Source organism: Coffea eugenioides, chromosome 7 (assembly GCF_003713205.1).
Source record: "Coffea eugenioides isolate CCC68of chromosome 7, Ceug_1.0, whole genome shotgun sequence".
In the NCBI taxonomy this organism is placed as follows: domain Eukaryota; kingdom Viridiplantae; phylum Streptophyta; class Magnoliopsida; order Gentianales; family Rubiaceae; genus Coffea; species Coffea eugenioides.
The window spans coordinates 2361711-2382201 of NC_040041.1; the positions used below are offsets into that span (position 1 = coordinate 2361711).

The following is a 20491-nucleotide window of genomic DNA, read 5'->3' on the forward strand; positions in this document are numbered from 1 at the left end:
ATTGTCACCTTACTTGGTCAAGAAAAAAAATTTAATAGCTCACTCTAGTAGTCCCAAAATCAATCAAAACGACTTTGAAATGAAACTAATAAATTTAGCTGAATAAGGTTAGCATCCAGACAAGTGAACATGGGCAAAATTGCATGGCCAAAAGGGCATAAAATAAAATAAAGAAAAGAAAAAAATGCAAAATCATCTAATTTTTTTGTCACAATAACGATAATAATACTTTTATAATTTAATCTATCCTATTATTCTATAAGGAGGGGGAGTTTAAAAAAAACTGTATAAAGAATTAATAGATAAACAAATTCGATTAGATCGAAGAAGTGTTTTGACTCTTTTCTTAAATTTTTTTTTTTTACTGTAAGTGAGATTCGAACTCGTAATATATAATCTAAAAAGAAATTTAATTCGTTTTTGGTGACGGGCTGAGGCAATGGCTTTTCAAAGTCATATAATAACCACCTGACGCAACTCCAACAGGAACAAACACAAGTGGTATCCCTGACACCTCCATTTAGCCTACCCCGCGAGCGCGCGCGCGCGCAGATACACTGTGTACGAGCACATTAGCCAGTAGTAAAGGCACCACACGTCGATAGTGTCCCACGAAGGATGCAGACTGCAGTGAAGGACAAGAACAATTCTATTCATAGTCTCTAGATGGATGGCTGGATGGAAATTAACCAACAGTTCCTGGCTGATGATGGTTTAGTACCAACAGCAGCATCTACCATCACAAGAAGACTCGGATGTAAAGCCACATGTTGCACAAACATTGCACCACCGGGTGTTCCCACAGCCTTTTTTTTGCACCAAAAAAGCGCTCCGCTGCCAGATACATTACACAGAGAGCCCTTCGAGTAATACGAGAGTGTGAGATTATTAAGCTTCCCACTGGCTAGCTAAAATTAAAGAAGGAAAGAAGGGAATCTGACACAATAACACTAATTAATTGGATCAAAATGCTATGCTCTGGGCCCATCCCTTTCTCACTTTTATTCCACTCATCCTACACAACATAAAGATTAAAAAAAAAAGTCTTCCTTCCGTGAATTCATATTCTTTTGTCACAAAATGTAATGAGGAGAAATTAATTAAGAAGATTGCTTAGTACTTTACGCATTTCCGCAACAAATACATTATTATTGTTATTATTAACCCTAATTGCACCATGTTGAGCCAGGTCTCACCTTCTTTCTTCCTCATGGTGAGATTTGCATAAACTACTCCCCCTTATTAGCTCATCATACTACTAAATGCGGCAACCCTTTGCAGTTATGTTTGTTTTTAAAGGGATTTAGACCCCAAAAAAGCGCTCCAAGGAAGGATTTGTCTTGTCCCATCCCATCATTAACATGCACACACATCTCTTTCCCCTTTCTAATTCCAGGGATTGCAGGATACATACAACACGGAGGGGGGCTAGCGCGCTGAGGCAATAATAATAATGAGACAATGGACCAGTGTGTAGGTGTTTAGTGAGTACGAGCATGACTTTGTCGGTTGTTTTGTAGAGTGAGTCTCCCACTGTCATCGGTGTCCAGTACCACCGAGGTTACCTCACTCTCAACTTGGAGTGCATTTCAGCTGCTCCCTTTGATGGATGGATTTTATGGGGCTGGATGGCTGTTGGGAGACACAACTCACAAGCCCTTCCTTTCTTTTGTTACTTCTAAACCCTCTTATCACGTCCATCTCTCATTTTCACTCACTGATTATTCCTCCCAAAACTCCTCCTCAACTTCTATAACTTCTTCGCTCGGTACCGACTGCCAAGTTTTTTTTTTTTTTTTTTTAAGTTTTTGCTTAGCTTCAAGGGGGGTCCCATGTCCAATCTAATCTTCTCATCTCCCAAGTGAATTTCAAGATTCCTCTAATTTTCTTACTCTGGAGTTTCCTGAAATTAATCCCTTCTAAGCATGGACCTTTTAGACCATTTCTGTATCAAATACTACCACTAAATCGGCTTACGTATTGAGAACGAGGTTGAAAAATTAGTGAGATGGGACCACTTGGTTTAGCACCAAAAACGTCCATATCAAGCTGAAAAGAAAGCACATGTCTGAGATTACTTAGTTGATTATCATTTTATCTCTTTGGTTTATGTATGCTCTGGGGATTAGACTAGTCGAGTTGATGCTCCGAGAAAATTAGTGATTAGCGCAGGTTCACAGTTAGAGAGAAGCTTATGTTTTGCTGATTATGATGAAGGTAATCTGAGAGAGAGAGAGATCAACAGCCGAGGTGGTTCAAAGATCAAGGCTCACTACTGTTAGTATCAAAATCCATGGAGCCAAGAGGGCAAGAAAAGGATATAGGCAGCCTCCCATACTCGATGGGTTATAGTCCACCTTCATTCACCAACGAATCCTCAACCAAGCCGCCTTCAGCTCCGACTTTGGATAGAAGAAGAATTGATGCCGGCCGCGGAAGTATCATCCCTATCACCCCCAGTCCTAACCAAACCCTAGATCAGCAGCAAAATCCACCACAACAACAACTATATGCACATAAAGACTCGAACCCAGATCCAGATCCAGTTCAAGTTACCAATGCAACCCCCATAAGTGGTGCATCTAACTCGAAGACAGCGACAGTGGCAGCTCAACAGCCGCCACCAGCAGCAGCAGCTTCAGGAGCTAATACAATTACTCCTGGCTCATCGGTTCGATATCGCGAATGCCTCAAGAATCATGCAGCAAGCATGGGAGGACATATTGTCGATGGATGTGGAGAATTCATGCCTAGTGGAGAGGAAGGTACTCCTGAAGCCTTAAGGTGTGCAGCTTGCGATTGCCATCGCAATTTTCATCGGAAAGAGGGCGATGGCGAACCGCAAGCCGGTACAAGTGGCTATTACACACAAAACCATACGCCCAGACTGCACAATAGTGCTCATCAGGCGACACTATTTCGTACTCAACCTCAAACTTCTCCCATTAGAATGCCGCCTCAGCATCATCATCATCAGCAGCACCATAAATTTGCTCATAGTTATTCCCATGGTTTAACCGCTAGCCCGACAGGTCCTATGGCGCCTATCATGATGACTTTTGGAGGAAATAGCGGAGGAGCTGCGGCGGAGTCCTCTAGTGAAGATCTTAACATGGTTCAGTATAATGCTGGAGGACAAGTAGTGCAGCAAGCGTTCTCGGTGTCGAGAAAGAGGCTTCGGACAAAATTTACACAACAACAAAAGGATGGAATGAATGAATTTGCTGAGAAGCTGGGGTGGAAGATCCAAAAGCAAGATGAACAAGAAGTGCAGCAGTTTTGCAGTGAGGTAGGAGTAAAGAGACAGGTCTTCAAGGTTTGGATGCACAATAACAAACAAGCAATGAAGAAGAAACAAATGTAAGACAAGGGCTAATCCCCTCTCCGAGATTCTTGAATTTTTAGCGCAGAAAATATGAGATTGTGCACAACCATATACATAAACTGATTTCGGTAGATCAACCAGTGATTGGGTCGCTGATCACTGCTTGTTTTCTTGATATTTAGATTATCTAAGAGAATTAACCACATCATCTAATACGGTTTCATATGGTATCTAATTTGACATCCTATATTTCTATGTATCCCAATTTTAGTTTCTCCTAAGCTCAACACTCTTTATTTATATCTGCCCTACCTCCAGATTACTTGGTTAGTAGTCATCTGTTAACTCGTAATTGTCAGCATTAATAGCACTCTACGTCTTAAGCACAAACTAAAAGCCCTCAGACAAGAATCTTGTTTTGGGGAAACCCATGTGTGTGATTAATGCATCTTTGTCTTTCTTTTATAGTGGTTTAATTTGTTGTTTTATGTTTTAGCCTTCACCACTGACAATGAGTTGAAATATGATACTCCCTCATCAATTTTACAGCTGGATGGAAAGACTGTCTAGCTTTTAGTACTTGATCACATACTGGCCTGGTCAGTTGTTTGCTTCTTTGATCTGGTCAAAATTACTTCGAAACTCCAATAGCAAGCACGTACAATAATAAGTCTAGTTCACTATATGTTAGTTGTCGTATTACAGTAAACAGATTAGGGCACATAAGGAGAATTTCTTAAAAATTGAATGATTACCCAATGATTGGATAACCCTAAACAAGTACTTAGGTAATCCTGTGTATAATATACAGGCGGACAGTTTCCGGAAGAGATGAATTGTGTGCCTTAATCATCACAACATAGGAACTGAGAGTACAACCGTCAGATTTAGTCAGTGAAAACTAGATTTTGATGCAGTAAGTAGGACTGGAAAGTGAGCTTATGATTATGAGATAAAAGATATATTCCAGCGGACGATCCAAGAGGGGAAAAAATTGCAAATCCTCTCCATTTTCCTCTTAAAATGTGTACTTTCAGCATGAGTCGCATAGAACAAACTAACTGAAATTGAACTCATAACTATGTAGACATAAAAAATAATTTATGTTAAGAAACTTCAATTAGAGAGTCAACCGTGTTTTGAGTAGGGTATTCAGTAATCAGTGAGTGAGTGAAATTCTCTACTAGATCATAATAAAGTAGGACCAAGCCACAGGCGTTCGCCAAGGAAATCATAATTCTCGCCTGCCAGAGCCTTGAATGATTACATAAGATTTGTTGATCTCTTAAAAAAGACATAGATCTAAGTTTGGAAAAGTTTCTGCTATTGCTGATCCCTATAGCAGTGAACCAGTGCGCAATACAGGACAAGAATATTAAGAGATCAATAGGCGGAAATCAGTTATCACCCCAAAAGCCAAAAGGACTGAAGTGCACGAGATGATATGGATATGTTCTTTAATGGGATCAGCCCCAAGCACCTGAAGGAGGGCAAGCAAGTTTTTTTTTTTTCTGAAGGAAAAGGAAGGTAAGTTCGGATTACCATTCTGGAGTCGTACATTGAAGCTGCAGAAAGGGAACCACTGTACTGGGAATTTGACGCTCCATCAGGTGGTCCAAACCGTCAAACTAAAATGCCCTTGTGTAAGTATTCTACCTTTTCTCGTTCAGTAAAAAGAATGTAACATAAATTCTTTAGCTTTGTAAATGCCTATATCTTATCGTATAGAAGAAACTGAATCAGCTGCATTAATGCTTTGTAGAGGAGAGAATTCAAATATCTACCACTTCTTATAGCGAGTCAAACGCACAGCTTCAAATTTATAGCGAGTCAAGTTCATTTACTAACCGTATCAAGGACTGGGGCATTATAAATAAGACAAAGTATAACCTACTGTTTATACTCATGACCAGTGTTTTAAAAGAAAAGCAGTTTTGTAGGATTGAATACAGCATCATATATTAAATACACCAACACCTACGATGGATTAATTATTAAACGCGTAATCACATCGAGCCGCCTAACAGACAGTAAGATGACATCTTCATTGCGAGCATGAAAAATCTAGTAATGGCAGAATTCTAAAGTTCATGTCCCAGAGCCCTTCTTACCTTTTTCACCCCCTTCTTGATTTACCATGAGTTATTTTCCTCCAGTCTACTTCAAGGAAATGGCTGATCTTTCTGCAATCTTAATGGACGACTGATGAGTGCTAGCACTTACTAAGCATTACTAGACAGGCTACCAATCCCTACTTCTACCCTGGGTCCTTAAATACCATTCAGGAAAATGAATCTCTTTGCTTTAACAAATTGCCTATCAATGAACTAACAGTCATCAACCACTAGGCCAATGGCTCAGTGGCCACTAGGGAGGGGCTTAAGTCCCTCCTTGAGCTGTAGGTGAGGGTTCAAACCTCACTTGCAGCGAAAAAAATCTAAGGATTGTGCCAGAGCACTCTTTTGATCTAGTTGGGTCTGTATGCCCACTAGCCCCTTACCACAGCCTCCTTAGGCTTCCCTTCCCCTTCCCCCCTAGATTAGGATTTCCCCCCTAGATTAGGATAGAGTAGGTTATACAAATGTATCGTTGCTGGAAAAAAAAAAGAAAAAAAACTAACAGTCATCAATAGCCAACAAATGGTGTTTAAACACAAATAACAAGGCATCTCTGAAAAGGAAGAAAAAAAAAAAGAACTAACAGTCATCAATAGCCAACAAATGGTGTTTAAACACAAATAACAAGCATCTCTGAAAAGGAAGAAAGAAACATGGAGGAGATAAAAAAAAGAGAACTTGCCACAAGGTCCAACTAGCTTAGATGCAGACAAACATAAACGATAACTCATGTTGTGCCTAAAGGGGAATAAAGAACTATAGCTTGCTGAAAGACGCAAGATGGATGAAAAAAAAAATTGCATACCAGTGCTTAAAGCTGCTTTAGCACATAGCTATCTAAGGAATGAAAAGTTAGAAGATAAAAAGGGAGAGGAGATTTTCACCTAAACATGCTCGAATAAACCTGATTGGATATAAACAAACTAGTAAAGCATGTGTTACTTAGAAGAGTAGCCGTGCTAAACGTTCTTCAAGAAAATATGTTGCAAACTGCTCTACAGCTCTGCAGTTTCACTCCTCATTAGTTCTCCTATATCACCTGTCGCTTGTGAGGCCTTCTCTTTGGCAGCTTCATAGCTTCCCTTTGCATCCTTAGTCATGGTATCCTTGGCATTTAGATAGGTGTCGTGAACCTTTGACTTGGCACCTTCATAACGACCCACGACTTCATCTTTCATGCTCCCCATTGCATTATGCATTGCCTCTTTGCCATCGTTCGCCTTGTCTGATGCTTTATCTTTCAGCTTCTCTTTGGTGCTCGTAGCCACTGAAGCCTCATCCATGGCCTGACCTATCTTATCAGAGTTGTAAGAATAAGCATTCTGTGCTTTATCTTTCCCAATTTCCTTGGCATTGCCTACCATGTCTGACATTTTATTCATTGCATCACCAGCTTTATCGGAGGCATAAGCATAGGCATTGTAAGCTTTATCTGTAGCTGCCTCTTTGGCTTCACTACCCATTTCTGAAGCTTTATTCATGGCATTACCCACTTTCTCTGCAGAAAAATCATATGCATCGAGCATTTTTTCCTTTCCTCTCCCTTTTGCTTCATGGGCAATATCTGAAGCCACGTTCATGGCTTCACCGGCCTTATCAGAGGCAATATTGTAGGCATCATAAGCTCTTTCTTTCCCTAAATCTTTGGCATCACCTGCCATTTCTTGGGCATTAGAAGCCTTATCAGATGCCATGTGCCTAGTTTGATCGGCCTTCTCTGAAGCAAAGTTTTTAGCATCTCTCATTTTCTCATAAGCGCTATCTGCCATGTCACCTGCCTTTTGAGAAGCATACTTTGATGTCTCTGCATACGGAAGGAAAAGTCATGTAATTTCGTGTTAAAGAGTTGTCATTTGATATCAGGGGACAAGAGAGTATTTACCTTCGGCTGCAGAATTCATGGCATCTGTGGACTTTGATGCAGCATCCTTGGCTTTATCTGCCATTCTTTGAACTGTATCTTTCGTGTTATCCTCATCCAACCCAAACCCCCTAAAGGAAATGTTAAAACCATATGATAACATGAACAGCATTGAGAACCATGCTAACCCTTTAAAAAGATCAGCTTTGCAAGAGCACATCAAACAATAAATGGGCTGATGTCCAATAAGCATTTGCTCAACTAGTTACAACAAGCAGACACAAAAATGTTGATCTTGTTTACGGGTGCTACCCTTCTTTGGGATTGCCTTTACCGTAATGTTTGTACTGTACGTTTATGCTACCCTTCTTTAAGGACTTAACCGACCCAAAAATATGTGTGGGAGCGTGCGTGCGTATGTGGTCTATTTGACATCCTTCCATCACCAATATGTTCATCTTCTCATTAAAAAAAAAGCAAAAGAAAAAGGAGGGCCAAACTTCTCTTGAATTTCACTCTACAAAGGAACTTCAGAATACAAACAGAAAAGGAATTGTGGCAACTACATCCATGTAACCAGTGGCATGCCAATCACGGCATAATACGGACTCAGGCCCAAGTTACAGCTTCACTTGCAATAAACATTTCACCGATCAACAAGATAACTCCCTCCTTTTTTTTTTTTTTGATAGCAAGATAAATCTAAGTTTAAAATAAGCCAAGGAAATTGGAAAAACTCACGCTTGGTTGCTTACCCCAAAAGTGAAAAAAAAATAATAATAATAATAACGCTTGGCGCATACGTACGAAGCTAAAATTGGAATACTCACTCAGAGAACTTGCCAAGAGCCCAATCAGCCCAAGAGTCAGTCTTGTCCTTGGCATCTTGCATGGCCTCCGAAGCACTTTGCTTGGCCTCTTCGGCCTTGATCTTAATATTTCCAGTAGCCAAATTGGTTCTTTCTTTAGCATTTTCCATCGCCTCCTCACCCCAGCCCCAGCCCCAACACAAGGGTGTTACTGCAGCCAGCCACAGTGCCAAAAACACTGTTCTTTTTGCCATCGTTGATCTTTTTACCTTCTCTCGATCTTCTTTCAATTTCCTTGTACAAGAATTTTCTGCAAAGTAGAGTTAGGATCCAAATTTTGGAAGCAATTGATCTTAAAAGGAAGTTGGTGAAGTTATGATTCTTTTTGTTTTCATTAAACCAACAGCGAAGTGGGGAAGATATATAGATAGAAGAGAGGAGTTGTAGTGGCAGTAGTAGGATGAAACGTGGCGGTTAAGTAGGAATGCATGAGGACCAAGTTTCATTCCAGTTTTGCCACGTATTTATAAGCCAAGGCGTAGACCATTCCTTACCGTATTTTATGCTATTTCTTACAGTTCCACGGGATTTGCTCCTCTCCACACACCCACCGCCACTGACGGTCACTGGTGGCCGGAGAGGAGCCATGGCAGTTCGGAGTGTCTGGCCGGTTAAATTCAGACAACTCGTAGTACCTTTACTGTAGAGAGAGAGAAAAAGGAACGTGCTCATTTCTGATTTTAAAAAACAAAAAAGTGGTCTCACAGATTTTCAACAATTTGTTTTTAATTTTTCTCCCCACGTATTGAGTGACAGGTTTTATTTACAGAAAAATCTTAAAATATTTATCTAAATACATTTATTCGGCAACCAACTTTTATTCAACCATTCCATCCCAAGAAATTAATAAAATAGTATGTACGCACGTAGAAACAAGACAAGCGTAAGAGCGCAATGGAAATGAAGCCAAGCCGCCGGCTCAACGAGGAGGATGAGGTCTACAGCAGCTAAACTCATTCTAAATGCAATGATCACTTGCTATTTCTCACTACTATTTAGTAGGAGTAGTAAATTAATCATTAGTGGATAAACCAAAATTTGTATGTTGAAAAATTGTTCTCTCGCACTGGGATCTTAGAAACATCCGCCGCAACTCTATTCTACAAGAAATCAATTCTAGCTCTTATTCTGCAACTTTATCAGGTTCGCCGTCTCCGGCTGCAAGTTTAACCCGCTGGTGATGCTCAGCAACCTTGTAATTTACCATCTCCTTGAACAGCTGGGAATCCAAAACACAGTCTGGCCGCCCGTACACAGCAGCTTGAACGCTGGCCATGAGTTTTGCAATCTCACGGCCAGAGAAACCTTCAGTTTTTTTAGCAGCTTCTCGGATCACATCGTCCGATACATCTTTCACAGTTATTTTCTGCGCTCTCTTCTTAAACAAATGACCCCACTTAGACTCGTCTTCGCTTTGATCCTCACCACAAAGGTACTTGTTCAAATAAAGTTTCAGCAGTTTGCAGCGCTCCTCCTCCCGGGGGAGGGGGAATTCAATAACTTCGTCAATGCGGTCGGTGATGGCACTGTCAAGATCTCCGGGCCTGTTTGTAGCCAGTACAAGAACGATATCCCTTGACTGGTCCCCTGTTCGAAAGAGCAAAGCATTCAAAGCACTCCTCTGAGCTTCACTCATGTGAATGCTATTGCGCCTGCAGCGTATTAAAGTTCCATAACATGAAAACCTGAGAAACTCGAACAAGGAATAAACGTGTCTGCTTTCCTACTAAAAGGAATGTCAACATGTTAAAAATTCTACAAGCTTGAAATGTTTTGTCATGAATAAAATCACTGCACTTGAAAGATTTACTTTAATAGATCCAAAAAAATGGCAGATTTATTGATTTAAGAAAGCGTTACGTTACTAATTTAACTTACTCGCAAAGGAAGGCATCAGCTTCATCGATGAAAAGCAATAAACCCTTATTTGATTTTTTGGCCCAATCAAAGATTTCATGGATTTTGGTAACAGCCTGTGGACCAAGCGGTGCAACATCTCCCCCTGTCATCATAGCATAATCCAAACCCTGCAGAAAACAGCTGAATGAATGAGAGCACACCCATGCCTTTTTCTTCATGAGAATTTCCACAATCAAATCCAAAGAACAATTTCACATTTCTCATCAATAAGATCGCTGACTCTGTGCCATCATGCATAGGAATCTTCCCAGGCTCTCTTTTGCGCAAGAGAATTAAGGGTTTTTGTCAGCTACTTTGGTGAAAACCAAGTGGCACACATCGCAAACTGGAAAATATACAAAACTACAAAAATAAAACCCAAAAATCGTATTTTTTTCGCTATCAACATCGTAATAATTGGCATACACCATGGATCAATTTATTTTTGTCAAAGTGGTAGGCGGTGGCGGCCGGGGGGTGTGGTGGTTGTCTTATTCAGGGAAAACTTAAAAAGCTCAAACATCTACGCAGTGGCCAACTGCAACACTGGTACGTCCATAATGACACGGATTAAAAATCAGGAAAAATTGGATGAATCATTTACCGATTTTCTTGCTATCTCCCTGGCGACCATGGTTTTACCCGTCCCAGGAGGTCCATAGAACAGCATGTTGCGGAAAGGGGCCTCATGAGATTTGGTGTTTGCTGTAGCCCGAGCAAGGTGCTCTACTCTTCTCTGCAATGAAGGATGCAGAACTATACCTCCCAAAGGTGATTTACTTTGTTCTCCAGCAACTGTACCATATTTGAATACCTTATTTACACCACCTGAAACTATCCCTGACCACGGGAATTTTGTGATGGACGATTCTCGAATTAGTGATGGTTGCCCAAGAATGCGATTGACATACCCCCAAATAACTCTTGCACCTTCCCTGAAATCACGGAACAGATTCAAGTGCAAATAAATAAGTATCCACTTACCTTTGATATCAATTCTGGCATTTCATGTAATCACTGCAAAATTGACATGAGGAAGAAATAAAACTGCACACATACAATTACCAAATTATGCCAAAAAATTCCATATCATGTATGATCTCTTGAATTTCTTAATAAATGACGGAATGACCACAATCACATTCCATGTAACATCATTTCAATTTAAAGTTTGTACACGCAAACACAAAAACTTATCAACAAGTCAAAACTGCTGACAATCCCACATGTTGCATTTGGACAGGTAAATGACAAGAAATAATATCTTGCAAAATTCTATTAAGTGGTCAGAAAATGCTAACCTAGTGGTATAGACTCCAGCAGCTAATGCAGTAGCTCCTCCAATAGTCATTACCAATTTACTCCTATCAGTCAATAGAACACGAAAACCCCCTGCAGATTGACCCAAAAAAAATCATCAAATCTACAGGTTACAAGCTCAACAAGATGGATAAGTATATGGGCACGAGGATAAGAAAATGGCATTTGGTTAGATAGCACAAAAACTGCTTAAAGGCTATAGAGCTGATGCTTTAGATAGTATAATATTTAAAAAGTCAAAGAGACTACCTCAGCACAAATGTTAATTAAGGAGGGCAATTTGCCTTTATATTAAGGATCCCTAATAGTAAAGAACAACTGATATTCGAGCATTTGTTTAAGGGGATCAAATTTACAGGACAGTATCCAGCATGTGAGTTCATGAGTGAAATTTCTGGTGATCCTTTAGAGTGACAACTACAAGGAGCATTCATGACCATCCTTTCAATGCCAAGACCTTGAATTTGGATGATATTAGCACAACAAAGGAAGTCAGGGATTTCGGCGTCTTCATAAGAGAAACTGAAGTTATTTTCCAGTCACATGCAGAGACTGGGCGGGAGGGGTTGGGTTGGGGAAGGGCTACTACGCTTCAGTCACACTCTTAACCTCATAAATCTTCAAGTAACTAGCTACAGTTCGAGTCATCCATACCTTCGATATGACTGAAAGTCGTATTGATTGCAGCAAGCCACTTCTCTCTTTCACCGTTTATCCTGTCTATAAGCATCCTTCTCTTTTGTTCCTCAGTCAGTTTTGCCTCATGAGCTCGAGCTTCTGCCTCAGCCATGGCTTTCACTCTTATCGTTTCTCTTTCAATTTCAGCTCTCTCTTTTTCAGTCTGTCTCTGCTGAGCTTGGATTTGATCTTCGGTTGCTCTTCTTGCCTGTTCTTTTCGTATAGATGATTCCTCTTGCATTTTGACCAATTCAGCATTATGACGTCTCTGAGCTTCATGATCTGTCTGAAAGTATTAGAATAAAAAAAAATGAAAAATCACCAAACACTTCCAAAGACCTGAAACACCAAAAACAGGTGATTAAGTCATTTTATCCTTAATTAGATGATTGACTGCAAAGTCCATGATCATACTAAGTTTAGAGAATATAAATTAAGACACATATTTTGCCACTTAATGACCCAGAGTTATCACAAAACCATGAAATCGACAAAAATCAATCATTTGGATAGTCGTTTTCTTGCAAATTTTTATGGGAAAATTCTGTAAACAAGTTTTCCAACCACCTATTTATCTGACACAAGTCAAAATTCAAAATGTGCTACACCATTATTTTTCTAGCAATGCTTCTGAAAAGCACAATCAAAATGGAAACTCCAGCCAAACTCCTTGAGAATAAGTTAAAAAAGAATATAATGTCCACCTGCATCCGTTTCCTAGCCAAGTCATCTTCATATCTTAATACTTGCGCCTTTGTCTGAGCTTGCTGTTGATATAGATTCCTCTGATCTTCTGCCCATTTTCGTTGCTTGTCCTGCATGAACATATGTTTTAATGTTCAAGTTTAATGTTCAAGAAAGTGAACTTAGGAAAAATGTTGCTATAACAAATACAACTACATTTGATCCTCAAATGACTGTACACTCAACCCAGACATCAAAATAAGAAAACGTCAAGCAATCCAATTGCACTATTTTCAACTTCCAATCAAAGGAAAAAAAATGGTCCCGCTTGCAACGCCATTTCACATGAACATGAAGCCATAGCATGACAAGATGAAATCCATCCGTTCAGCAACCATAATTACGGCGAATTACAACTTTTCCACGGCGATCAATCAATAACCAAATCAATCAATTCTTAAGTTCTGCAAAGTCGAGTAATGCAACTAAAAAAAAAAGGAAGGAAAAGAAATCTTTTGGTAAAGTTAGAACTAACAATATCCGCGTGAGCCTGAATGGCCTCAAAATGAGCTTTTTCAGCCGCTAACTCTGCTTGCCTCGTCTGCTCTTGCTTCCTCATCACCTCAAACACCTTCATAAAAATTCTCAGCAAACAGAACAAATTAATTGAAAAGAATACAATTTTCCCGCTAAAATAGGTTTACTAGCATACTAAAGAGCCGTACCTGTTTAGCATAAGGAGAGCTATTGATTTCCCTAAGAACTTTAGCACCTCTCTCCAATGACTCAGGGTCAAAACCACCTCTGGAGTCTTCTGCATCGGCGGTGGACTTGGAAGCGGGATCAGAAGAAGAACTCTCCGGTGTCTGAGGTGGAGATGGAGCAGAGCGGGAAGTGGAGAAGGGGGGAAAACGGAGGGGATTGTCGGCGTATGCAATATTGGAGACTGAAGAATAAGACGCCCCGGCGGCGGCGGCGACGGCCATCGCGGCCAGTGAAGATAGCCTAGAGCCGGCCATATTGGTGCCAGAGCTGGGATCTCTCTATTGTTTAGTTTAGGGTGCTGTTTCTCTGTTAAATCAACTTGTTCTTTCTTTCTCATCAAGCTAATTTCCCACTATTTTTTTAATTTTCTTTTTCTTTTTTTCTCCACTCTTCTCTTGATTTTTTTCTTTTTTTTTTTTGCAATTAGCTGACCAAGTACCTCAAATAATTCATTAGATTAGTTTAATTGACCTATAGTGAACGATTCAAAAAAATTACTCGAGCCTAGATGCTAAAATCCTCGATTGAATTTTTATTAACAAACCAGTACTAGTTTTTGTCAATTGCCCAACAAATCTACATCAGCTTGTATTGTACTTTAACCACCAACCAGTACATAGCTTAACGCATTTTCCATTAACTTGCATGAAATTTTACCAAATAGTAATATAGTTGCTATGATTTTAAGATGCAAAATTTCATATGTGTATTGCTGTCTAGATTTCTTTTTCTTTTTGACAAATACATACAAAATCGTTTTTGCTTGAATTGCCATTTTTTCTTCAAAAAATGTTTATGTTTGTCATTTTCAATTATCTTTTTAAGATATCTCACATGTATCGAAATGTTATAATACAGTTTTTTTTTTACAAAAACGTCAGAAAATAATAATCCAAACGGGTCTGTTAAATGAATTAGCTTACTCTAACTCATACTATTGAAATTGAGACGCCTAAAGCTGGGCATTTTTTTTAGCACTATGGATGTAACACAGTCCTAAGAATCAATAAAGCTTCGGTTTGCTTCTCCAAAATAATAATAATAATAAAGCTTTGGTTTGGACTAGTGGCAGTCTAATTTTTGACGGCGTTGACGGAAAATCAAAAGAGAGGGATGAAATGCGTTAGGCGGGGAGGGCAGCATATACTACATAAACCCTGGAGTGGTGATTAACGCCTTAACGGTGGAAGACCTTAGGGTTTAAGCAGCAGCACCAGCTAGAGCTTCCCCATGGAGGCGACATCCGGACTTATTTTAATTTGAGGTATTGGGCTTTCGTTTTGCGTAAAATAATAAATTAACCAGCCTTGCTTGCTAAATGGACCACTTGGAACGGGGGGACGTGTAATGGAGCTGTCTTCTTAAACGAGTTGTTCCCAATGGGATGGGCTCTATAACTGGGAACGCCCATGGGCCCCTTTTTCCTTTTTTGGGTGCAGTTTATCGTTCCCCTGTTCGACACTTCGAATCTAAATATCTAGTCTATGACGTAACTTCTTTATTGGTTTTACATTATTATCATTTTATGTCTCAATGTTTACTTTACAGTTTACACCGTTGCCTCGTAAGTAATATTCTGCAAAGAGGATAGCTAGCAAGAACTGCTATCTCCTCGTATATATAGGCACCTCAAGTTTCACTAAATCCAATAAAATTTGAACAGGATTGCGGCTGCTATAGTTACTGAATTTTACTTGATCATACAATGTTGTAGAACTCGAATCTACTTGACCAATATCAATTTGCTGAGAAAGAAGAAGAAGATCCAGCACGCTTGTGTGCCGGATCAGGTAACAAAAAATGTACTCACCCAAATTTGAGAGTTCTAATAGCAATGCAAACTGTGCATTAATACACACATTACAAGCTGAATCAAGAAGGCTTCATTTTGTCTACTGCTGCATCTATTATTATTATTATTATTATTATTTTACACATATTATCTTTTGGTATCGAAAGACTCATTTTCACATTAGATAATTAATTCTTAAGCATTCCCTGACTGACCCTTCTAGTAGATGCATGCTGATCGTTTTACCTTCAGCCTGGATAACTTGTAACCCAGAGTTTACTGCCCTGTTGCATATGAAAATTGGAGAAAGAAAAGTCAGACGAAAAAACAAGCAAGATCCGGTGAATGTGGCATTGCTGCCTACAAGTTTGATTGCAGCTGCGTAAGACACTCCAGGACAAATGTGATATCTAACTAAAGGTTACTTAGATATGGACAAGACGGGAATGAATGTAGGGTAGGGTCAGATAAAAGCCAGAAAAATGTATAAAGGTTTCATAGATGAAAAGAACCAATAGATAATTGTGTAGGGTCTGGTAGAGTATCCGGATTGGAGTTGAAAATGAGAGGCTTGCGGTTTGTACCCCACATGGAATGCTTTGAGTTTGAACTAGTTGGCATGGCATGTTCTCCAAAATAAGAGCTCAGATTAGATCTCATGCGGGCAAATTTTTTAATCTTAAAAGTCCAGGATAAGAAACTGGATAGCCAGGCATTGCCTTTTTGGGATATGATAGGCAGTTTGGTGACAGGAATTGTTTTTATTATCTAACCAGGGAAATGGTGATGCATGAAAATAATAAACTAAATTGAACCTTTCTGGTGTCAAATCCTCCAAGTCTAATGCAAATCTTGTTTAGGCATGTAATGATGTCACAATAACGAGTGTCCACTTTTGCAATCATGTAAAAGTTTTCACACTTTTAAGGTTTTTTGACCATATAGACATTCTGTATGAAGGATGCTTCCTGCATTGCTTATAGATTTTGCATGAAAATCTGAGAAATCTGTCTGCACGTTTAAGGTTATGATTCTTCATTTTTGGAATGGGGTAAAAGAACTAAATTTACGTACCTGAGTCTGCATCCTGTGGCTTGATGGCTCAGCGTTTGTTTCTGCCTGACCTGTAATTTGGAAATGGAACATTGCCAGACTCGATGTGCTTGAGGTCTTCCACAAGGATTTGATAGTGCCTTTTCACTTCCTCCTCAGTTTTCCCTACCGCCCTAGCAACATTTTGCCAACGGTCTGCGGTATCCTTGTCATATTTAGCAAGGGCCTTTTCAAACAATTTATTTTCTTTGGCTGTCCATGAAGAGGAAGAAGAGAGGGAATTTGATGCCATTGCTTGCCCAAGCTTCAAGTATGGCTATTAAATGCAAAGCTGGAAAGTTGAAGCTAGAATGTATGTGTTGGGAGCTGGATGAATCTTGCAAAAAGAAACACGAGAGAAAGGAGGTTTTTTCTGGTCAAGAAATAGACTTGAAGTCAAGGGAAGTTATGGAGAACCGTTTCCAAGTGAGCTGTTTATAAGCTAGAGGAAAGGTGGTGGGGCTTTGCCAATTGGAGAATATATTTTGCAAAAGCCAGAATAAGGAGTGACCCGTCCGCTCTAGAAACCACAAAATATAGAGAGAGAGGAAGAAAGAATCAGTATCAAGGGACATACTGTGCCTTATGTAGTCATTACCATTGATTTGGATCCTTAAGGTCCAGACAAAAAGGCACAAAAATCTGAATTCTTATTACTTTCCTGATTTACTGACAGCAGGATTAGGTATAAGCAAATTATGCACTGGTAGTCTAGTAGGCTGCAGTTAAACAACTATGATTCTTCATTGTATTAAACTGTAATTGATAATCCTTTTGCTTCTGATTCAGCAGAAGTACTTTCTTTTTATACTAGTGTCTCAGTCTACATGTCTAAGCCGCTCATAACCGTATTGGGATTGACAGATGATCAATGGTATTAAGCTGTAGATACTACTACATAAGCCCGATTTGTAACTTAAAAAATTGGTTGTTTATCTGCACTAAAATTCACTACTATACTGTGATTGATTTTTTATCTGAACTTTTGTTCCACTTCACCCAAGGGAAATTGGTGAAAGTGAATGTTAAATTGAGGCTTAATAGCAGCAATTTTGAGCAATGCACTGTTTTCGGATTCTTGCCAGTTCGCAGCTTAAGAAACAATCTCGTTAGCTGCTGCAGACTCAGAGTCATGGCCTCAGAATACTCTGCTGACCATGCGTTAAGACGCTTAGTTATGAGCTTTATGTGATTTGACGAAGAGTAGATGAAGGAATCAATGCTTGCCAAAGTCCTATGCACTTTTACATCGTGACCTCAAGTATGATGACATCTAAAGGGCATTTCTTTTAAGTATTTGCTAAGTCCAGCGGGAATATAAAAGATTAAGGATGCGTTTGATAAAACTAAAATCTGAAGTCTAAATCCAGTAAGTTATTGAATTGTTAAGTATTAAATCTAATACATTTGAGTGCATTGTGGAGGCCAATTGTGAATTTGTCCACCTCGGCACCATCTTGGACAGGAGACTTTAATGCCTTGCTTCCTGGGTACCAGGCATTCCAACTTAAAGACCTTTAAGGTCAAGGGTTCGAATCCTGGGGAGGCCCCCGAAAGCACTACCAGGCAGCAAGGCATTAAAGTCTCCTGCCCAAGACGGTGCCGAGATGGACAAATCCACAATTGGCCTCCACATGCATATTACATTCAATCATAAGTGAATAGTTTATCACTAAATTTTAGGAGCAAGTTTTGTCTAGAAAATTTAATGACACTTAATTAATTCAGATGTTCAATTTTTTATTATCAAATCGTCTGAATATGTTAAGATCTGAATCATTAAATTTAAGTGCGGAATTAAGTTATCAAACACGGCCTAAGTTGGTTACCCAAATTAGATGCTCTACCTATCATGAGATTATTATGATCTTTTAGTTCATTTGGAAGCAACATACTTAGGCTCCAACATGACAGATGTGAACTGAAAATCATCATATTTTGGCTCATCAAACAAAGAAAAGGACTAACAGCTGCTTTTGCTTGTCTGTCAGCGTTTCTTTTTTTTTTTTTTGGGTCACTTTTGTTGATAGCCATGATGAAATAACACTCCTGCAGTCACAAGTTGCAGCTATGTATCTGGAATATATTAAAAAGTGATACATTCCTCAGTCGTGAGAATAGTTTTGACAAAATTAGGCTTCTCATAACTCATTCAGTTCGAACATGCGTGGCTTGATATCTTGATATCTATGTCTGAGTTTGCTAGCAGAACACTAGGCCAAATGCGCTGACATTCAAATCCAGCTACAATTTATCTTTAAGCAAAATGATCCGTTGGAGCCCTAGAGTATTGGACAATCAATAACACCTAAGCAATATTTTTAGATTCATACATGCACTAGGTTCCATATAAGAAAAATTTAGCCTATTTCATGGAGGTGAGTGCGAGTCAGCGACTACTTGTCCTTCACTTAGTTTTTTTAGAATTAGTTCATATGCCAAACTTGTTTATCTTTGCACCTCGGCATGTGCCAATTGCTGTGTGTTTTGATGTTGTAAGTAGTTCTTGATACAGAAAAGAGATCAAGTTTCCGATTGTAACACCGGTTGTACATGTCAGTGTCTAACTGTAGAATTTTACAAGTCAGAATTTTACATAAATAACTTGACGACAGTTCGCTCGCTCTGCATTCTGTTTTGAAGACTTTGGAGAAGAATGTTTGACCATTGGACTGGATCACTGGATTTCTTAGAATTAAGCTTCAGCCTTGTGCTATTTTCTAGAGTTTTGTAGAATAATATACTGTAACGATTTGATGTATATGAGGTAAAAATGTGTCAACGGAAAGCGTAAAAATTTTTGGGCCAAACTGGCTTTCCAAACAAGGCAGCACAAGCACAAATACCGAGTCAGGTCCAGTTCAATCCACTGCCGCATGTCATGGTGACAACATCCAAATGAACATGAAGGATCGTTGAGTTGTTTGCTTAGGCTTGGCTCCTCTCTTAAAGGAAAAGTTAGTTGTTTATTCAGCACTCAATCGGAAGAAATGAAAATGCAAATATAAATCGTAAAGGGAAGATGCTTAATGCTGCAGAAACTTCGATTCCCTAGCCACGGAGTGGAAGGCAAGATCAGGGTAAGAAACCATCAACTGACAACCATGGTTCAAAGTCACGGTCGAGGCCCGGACCGTTCCACATCAGTTTCGGCATATCGGTCGCGATTTCGACGAGACGCGAATTTTTGAAATATTTAATATTCTAAAAATTTACAAAAAATATGATAAATAAAGATAATTAAAAAATTAGTAAAAATAATAAAAATTCAAGTTGACTCGGGATGATTCGGAGTGATTCGGTGTGACTCGGCCATTTCAACCCTTCACGGTGACGTTTCGGCGAGTCAAGTATCTCGGAATTGTATCGTTTCGGTATCGTATCGGGAGGGCCCGAGACGGTGATGACTCGGCCGAGTCTTTGAACCATGATCAACACTCCTTTCAGGTCTTCTTGCTTTCTTGTTTTCTCTTTCCAGTACCCAATGATTATAAGTCGGCTTAAGGCAGGGGAATTGCAAGAAGTTTTCTGCTTTTGTGATGTGTATATGAAGACTTTGTACGGAGTGTACTATTGGAATTCGGAGCAGTAAGATCTTGCAGCTGATGGTTAGTATAACATATCCATTCTGTTTTTTTTTTTTTTTTTTTTTTATCTGCCATGATTCTGATGATCGTGTGCGGACGAAAATCGATTGCTTATTCTCCTTCAAGTTGATGTAACGTGTTGGAATATATGGTGAACCTCATTTGCTTAGGAAGCAAGTTGGTTGCGAGCACCTAATCTTCCCCAAGTGGAAGCACTATGTAGTCTGTTCTTCATCACGGGAATCCTAACAGTTATCTGGATTATGTAGCAAAAAGTAACCACGAATTTGTATCTGCTTCCGACCAAACAAGTCATTAAAGGCCGAAACTTTAGTTAGTGGAAGCACAATTTTATTGTTCTTCACCACTAAAATCACCATTCACTGCCGAGTACCTTATTAAGTAAAAGAATCTAACAGACTATCTGTTTCTGTTATTTACAGAATAAGTTCATGGCAGGGACCAAGGCTTTTGCTGGTGGAAGCACAATCCTCTTGTTGTC

At 39.4% G+C, this 20491-nt stretch overlaps 4 protein-coding genes across 5 annotated transcripts; 1 reads left to right on the plus strand and 3 right to left on the minus strand.

Moving 5' to 3' along the window:
• The first annotated feature begins 1855 nt into the window (after positions 1-1855).
• LOC113778280 (zinc-finger homeodomain protein 6-like) lies at positions 1856-4777 on the plus strand. Of its 2 annotated transcripts, none has more exons than XM_027323627.1 (2): positions 1856-3360; positions 4691-4777. In XM_027323627.1, exons 1-2 carry the CDS (start codon positions 2294-2296, stop codon positions 4713-4715), a joined length of 1092 nt encoding a protein of 363 aa, XP_027179428.1. In that variant the 5' UTR covers positions 1856-2293; the 3' UTR covers positions 4716-4777. The 2 variants fall into 2 exon arrangements, with proteins under 2 accessions (XP_027179428.1, XP_027179427.1); XM_027323626.1 differs by having other exon boundaries at positions 4671-4748.
• Positions 4778-6225: 1448 nt separating this feature from the next.
• Positions 6226-8483, minus strand: LOC113778666 (late embryogenesis abundant protein D-29). Its single transcript, XM_027324140.1, has 3 exons — positions 8134-8483; positions 7325-7434; positions 6226-7246 (listed from the first exon to the last, which is right to left on the minus strand). Exons 1-3 carry the CDS (start codon positions 8364-8366, stop codon positions 6438-6440), a joined length of 1152 nt encoding a protein of 383 aa, XP_027179941.1. The 5' UTR covers positions 8367-8483; the 3' UTR covers positions 6226-6437.
• A 528-nt stretch (positions 8484-9011) lies between these two features.
• LOC113778083 (ATPase family AAA domain-containing protein 3C) lies at positions 9012-13791 on the minus strand. Its single transcript, XM_027323350.1, has 8 exons — positions 13479-13791; positions 13289-13384; positions 12774-12884; positions 12046-12355; positions 11373-11463; positions 10676-11006; positions 10051-10199; positions 9012-9824 (listed from the first exon to the last, which is right to left on the minus strand). Exons 1-8 carry the CDS (start codon positions 13770-13772, stop codon positions 9296-9298), a joined length of 1911 nt encoding a protein of 636 aa, XP_027179151.1. The 5' UTR covers positions 13773-13791; the 3' UTR covers positions 9012-9295.
• Positions 13792-15230: 1439 nt separating this feature from the next.
• LOC113778540 (protein RADIALIS-like 3) lies at positions 15231-16791 on the minus strand. Its single transcript, XM_027323979.1, has 2 exons — positions 16385-16791; positions 15231-15594 (listed from the first exon to the last, which is right to left on the minus strand). The coding sequence occupies exon 1, from the start codon at positions 16653-16655 to the stop codon at positions 16413-16415; it is 243 nt and encodes an 80-aa protein (XP_027179780.1). The 5' UTR covers positions 16656-16791; the 3' UTR covers positions 15231-15594; positions 16385-16412.
• Between the last annotated feature and the right edge of the window lie 3700 nt (positions 16792-20491).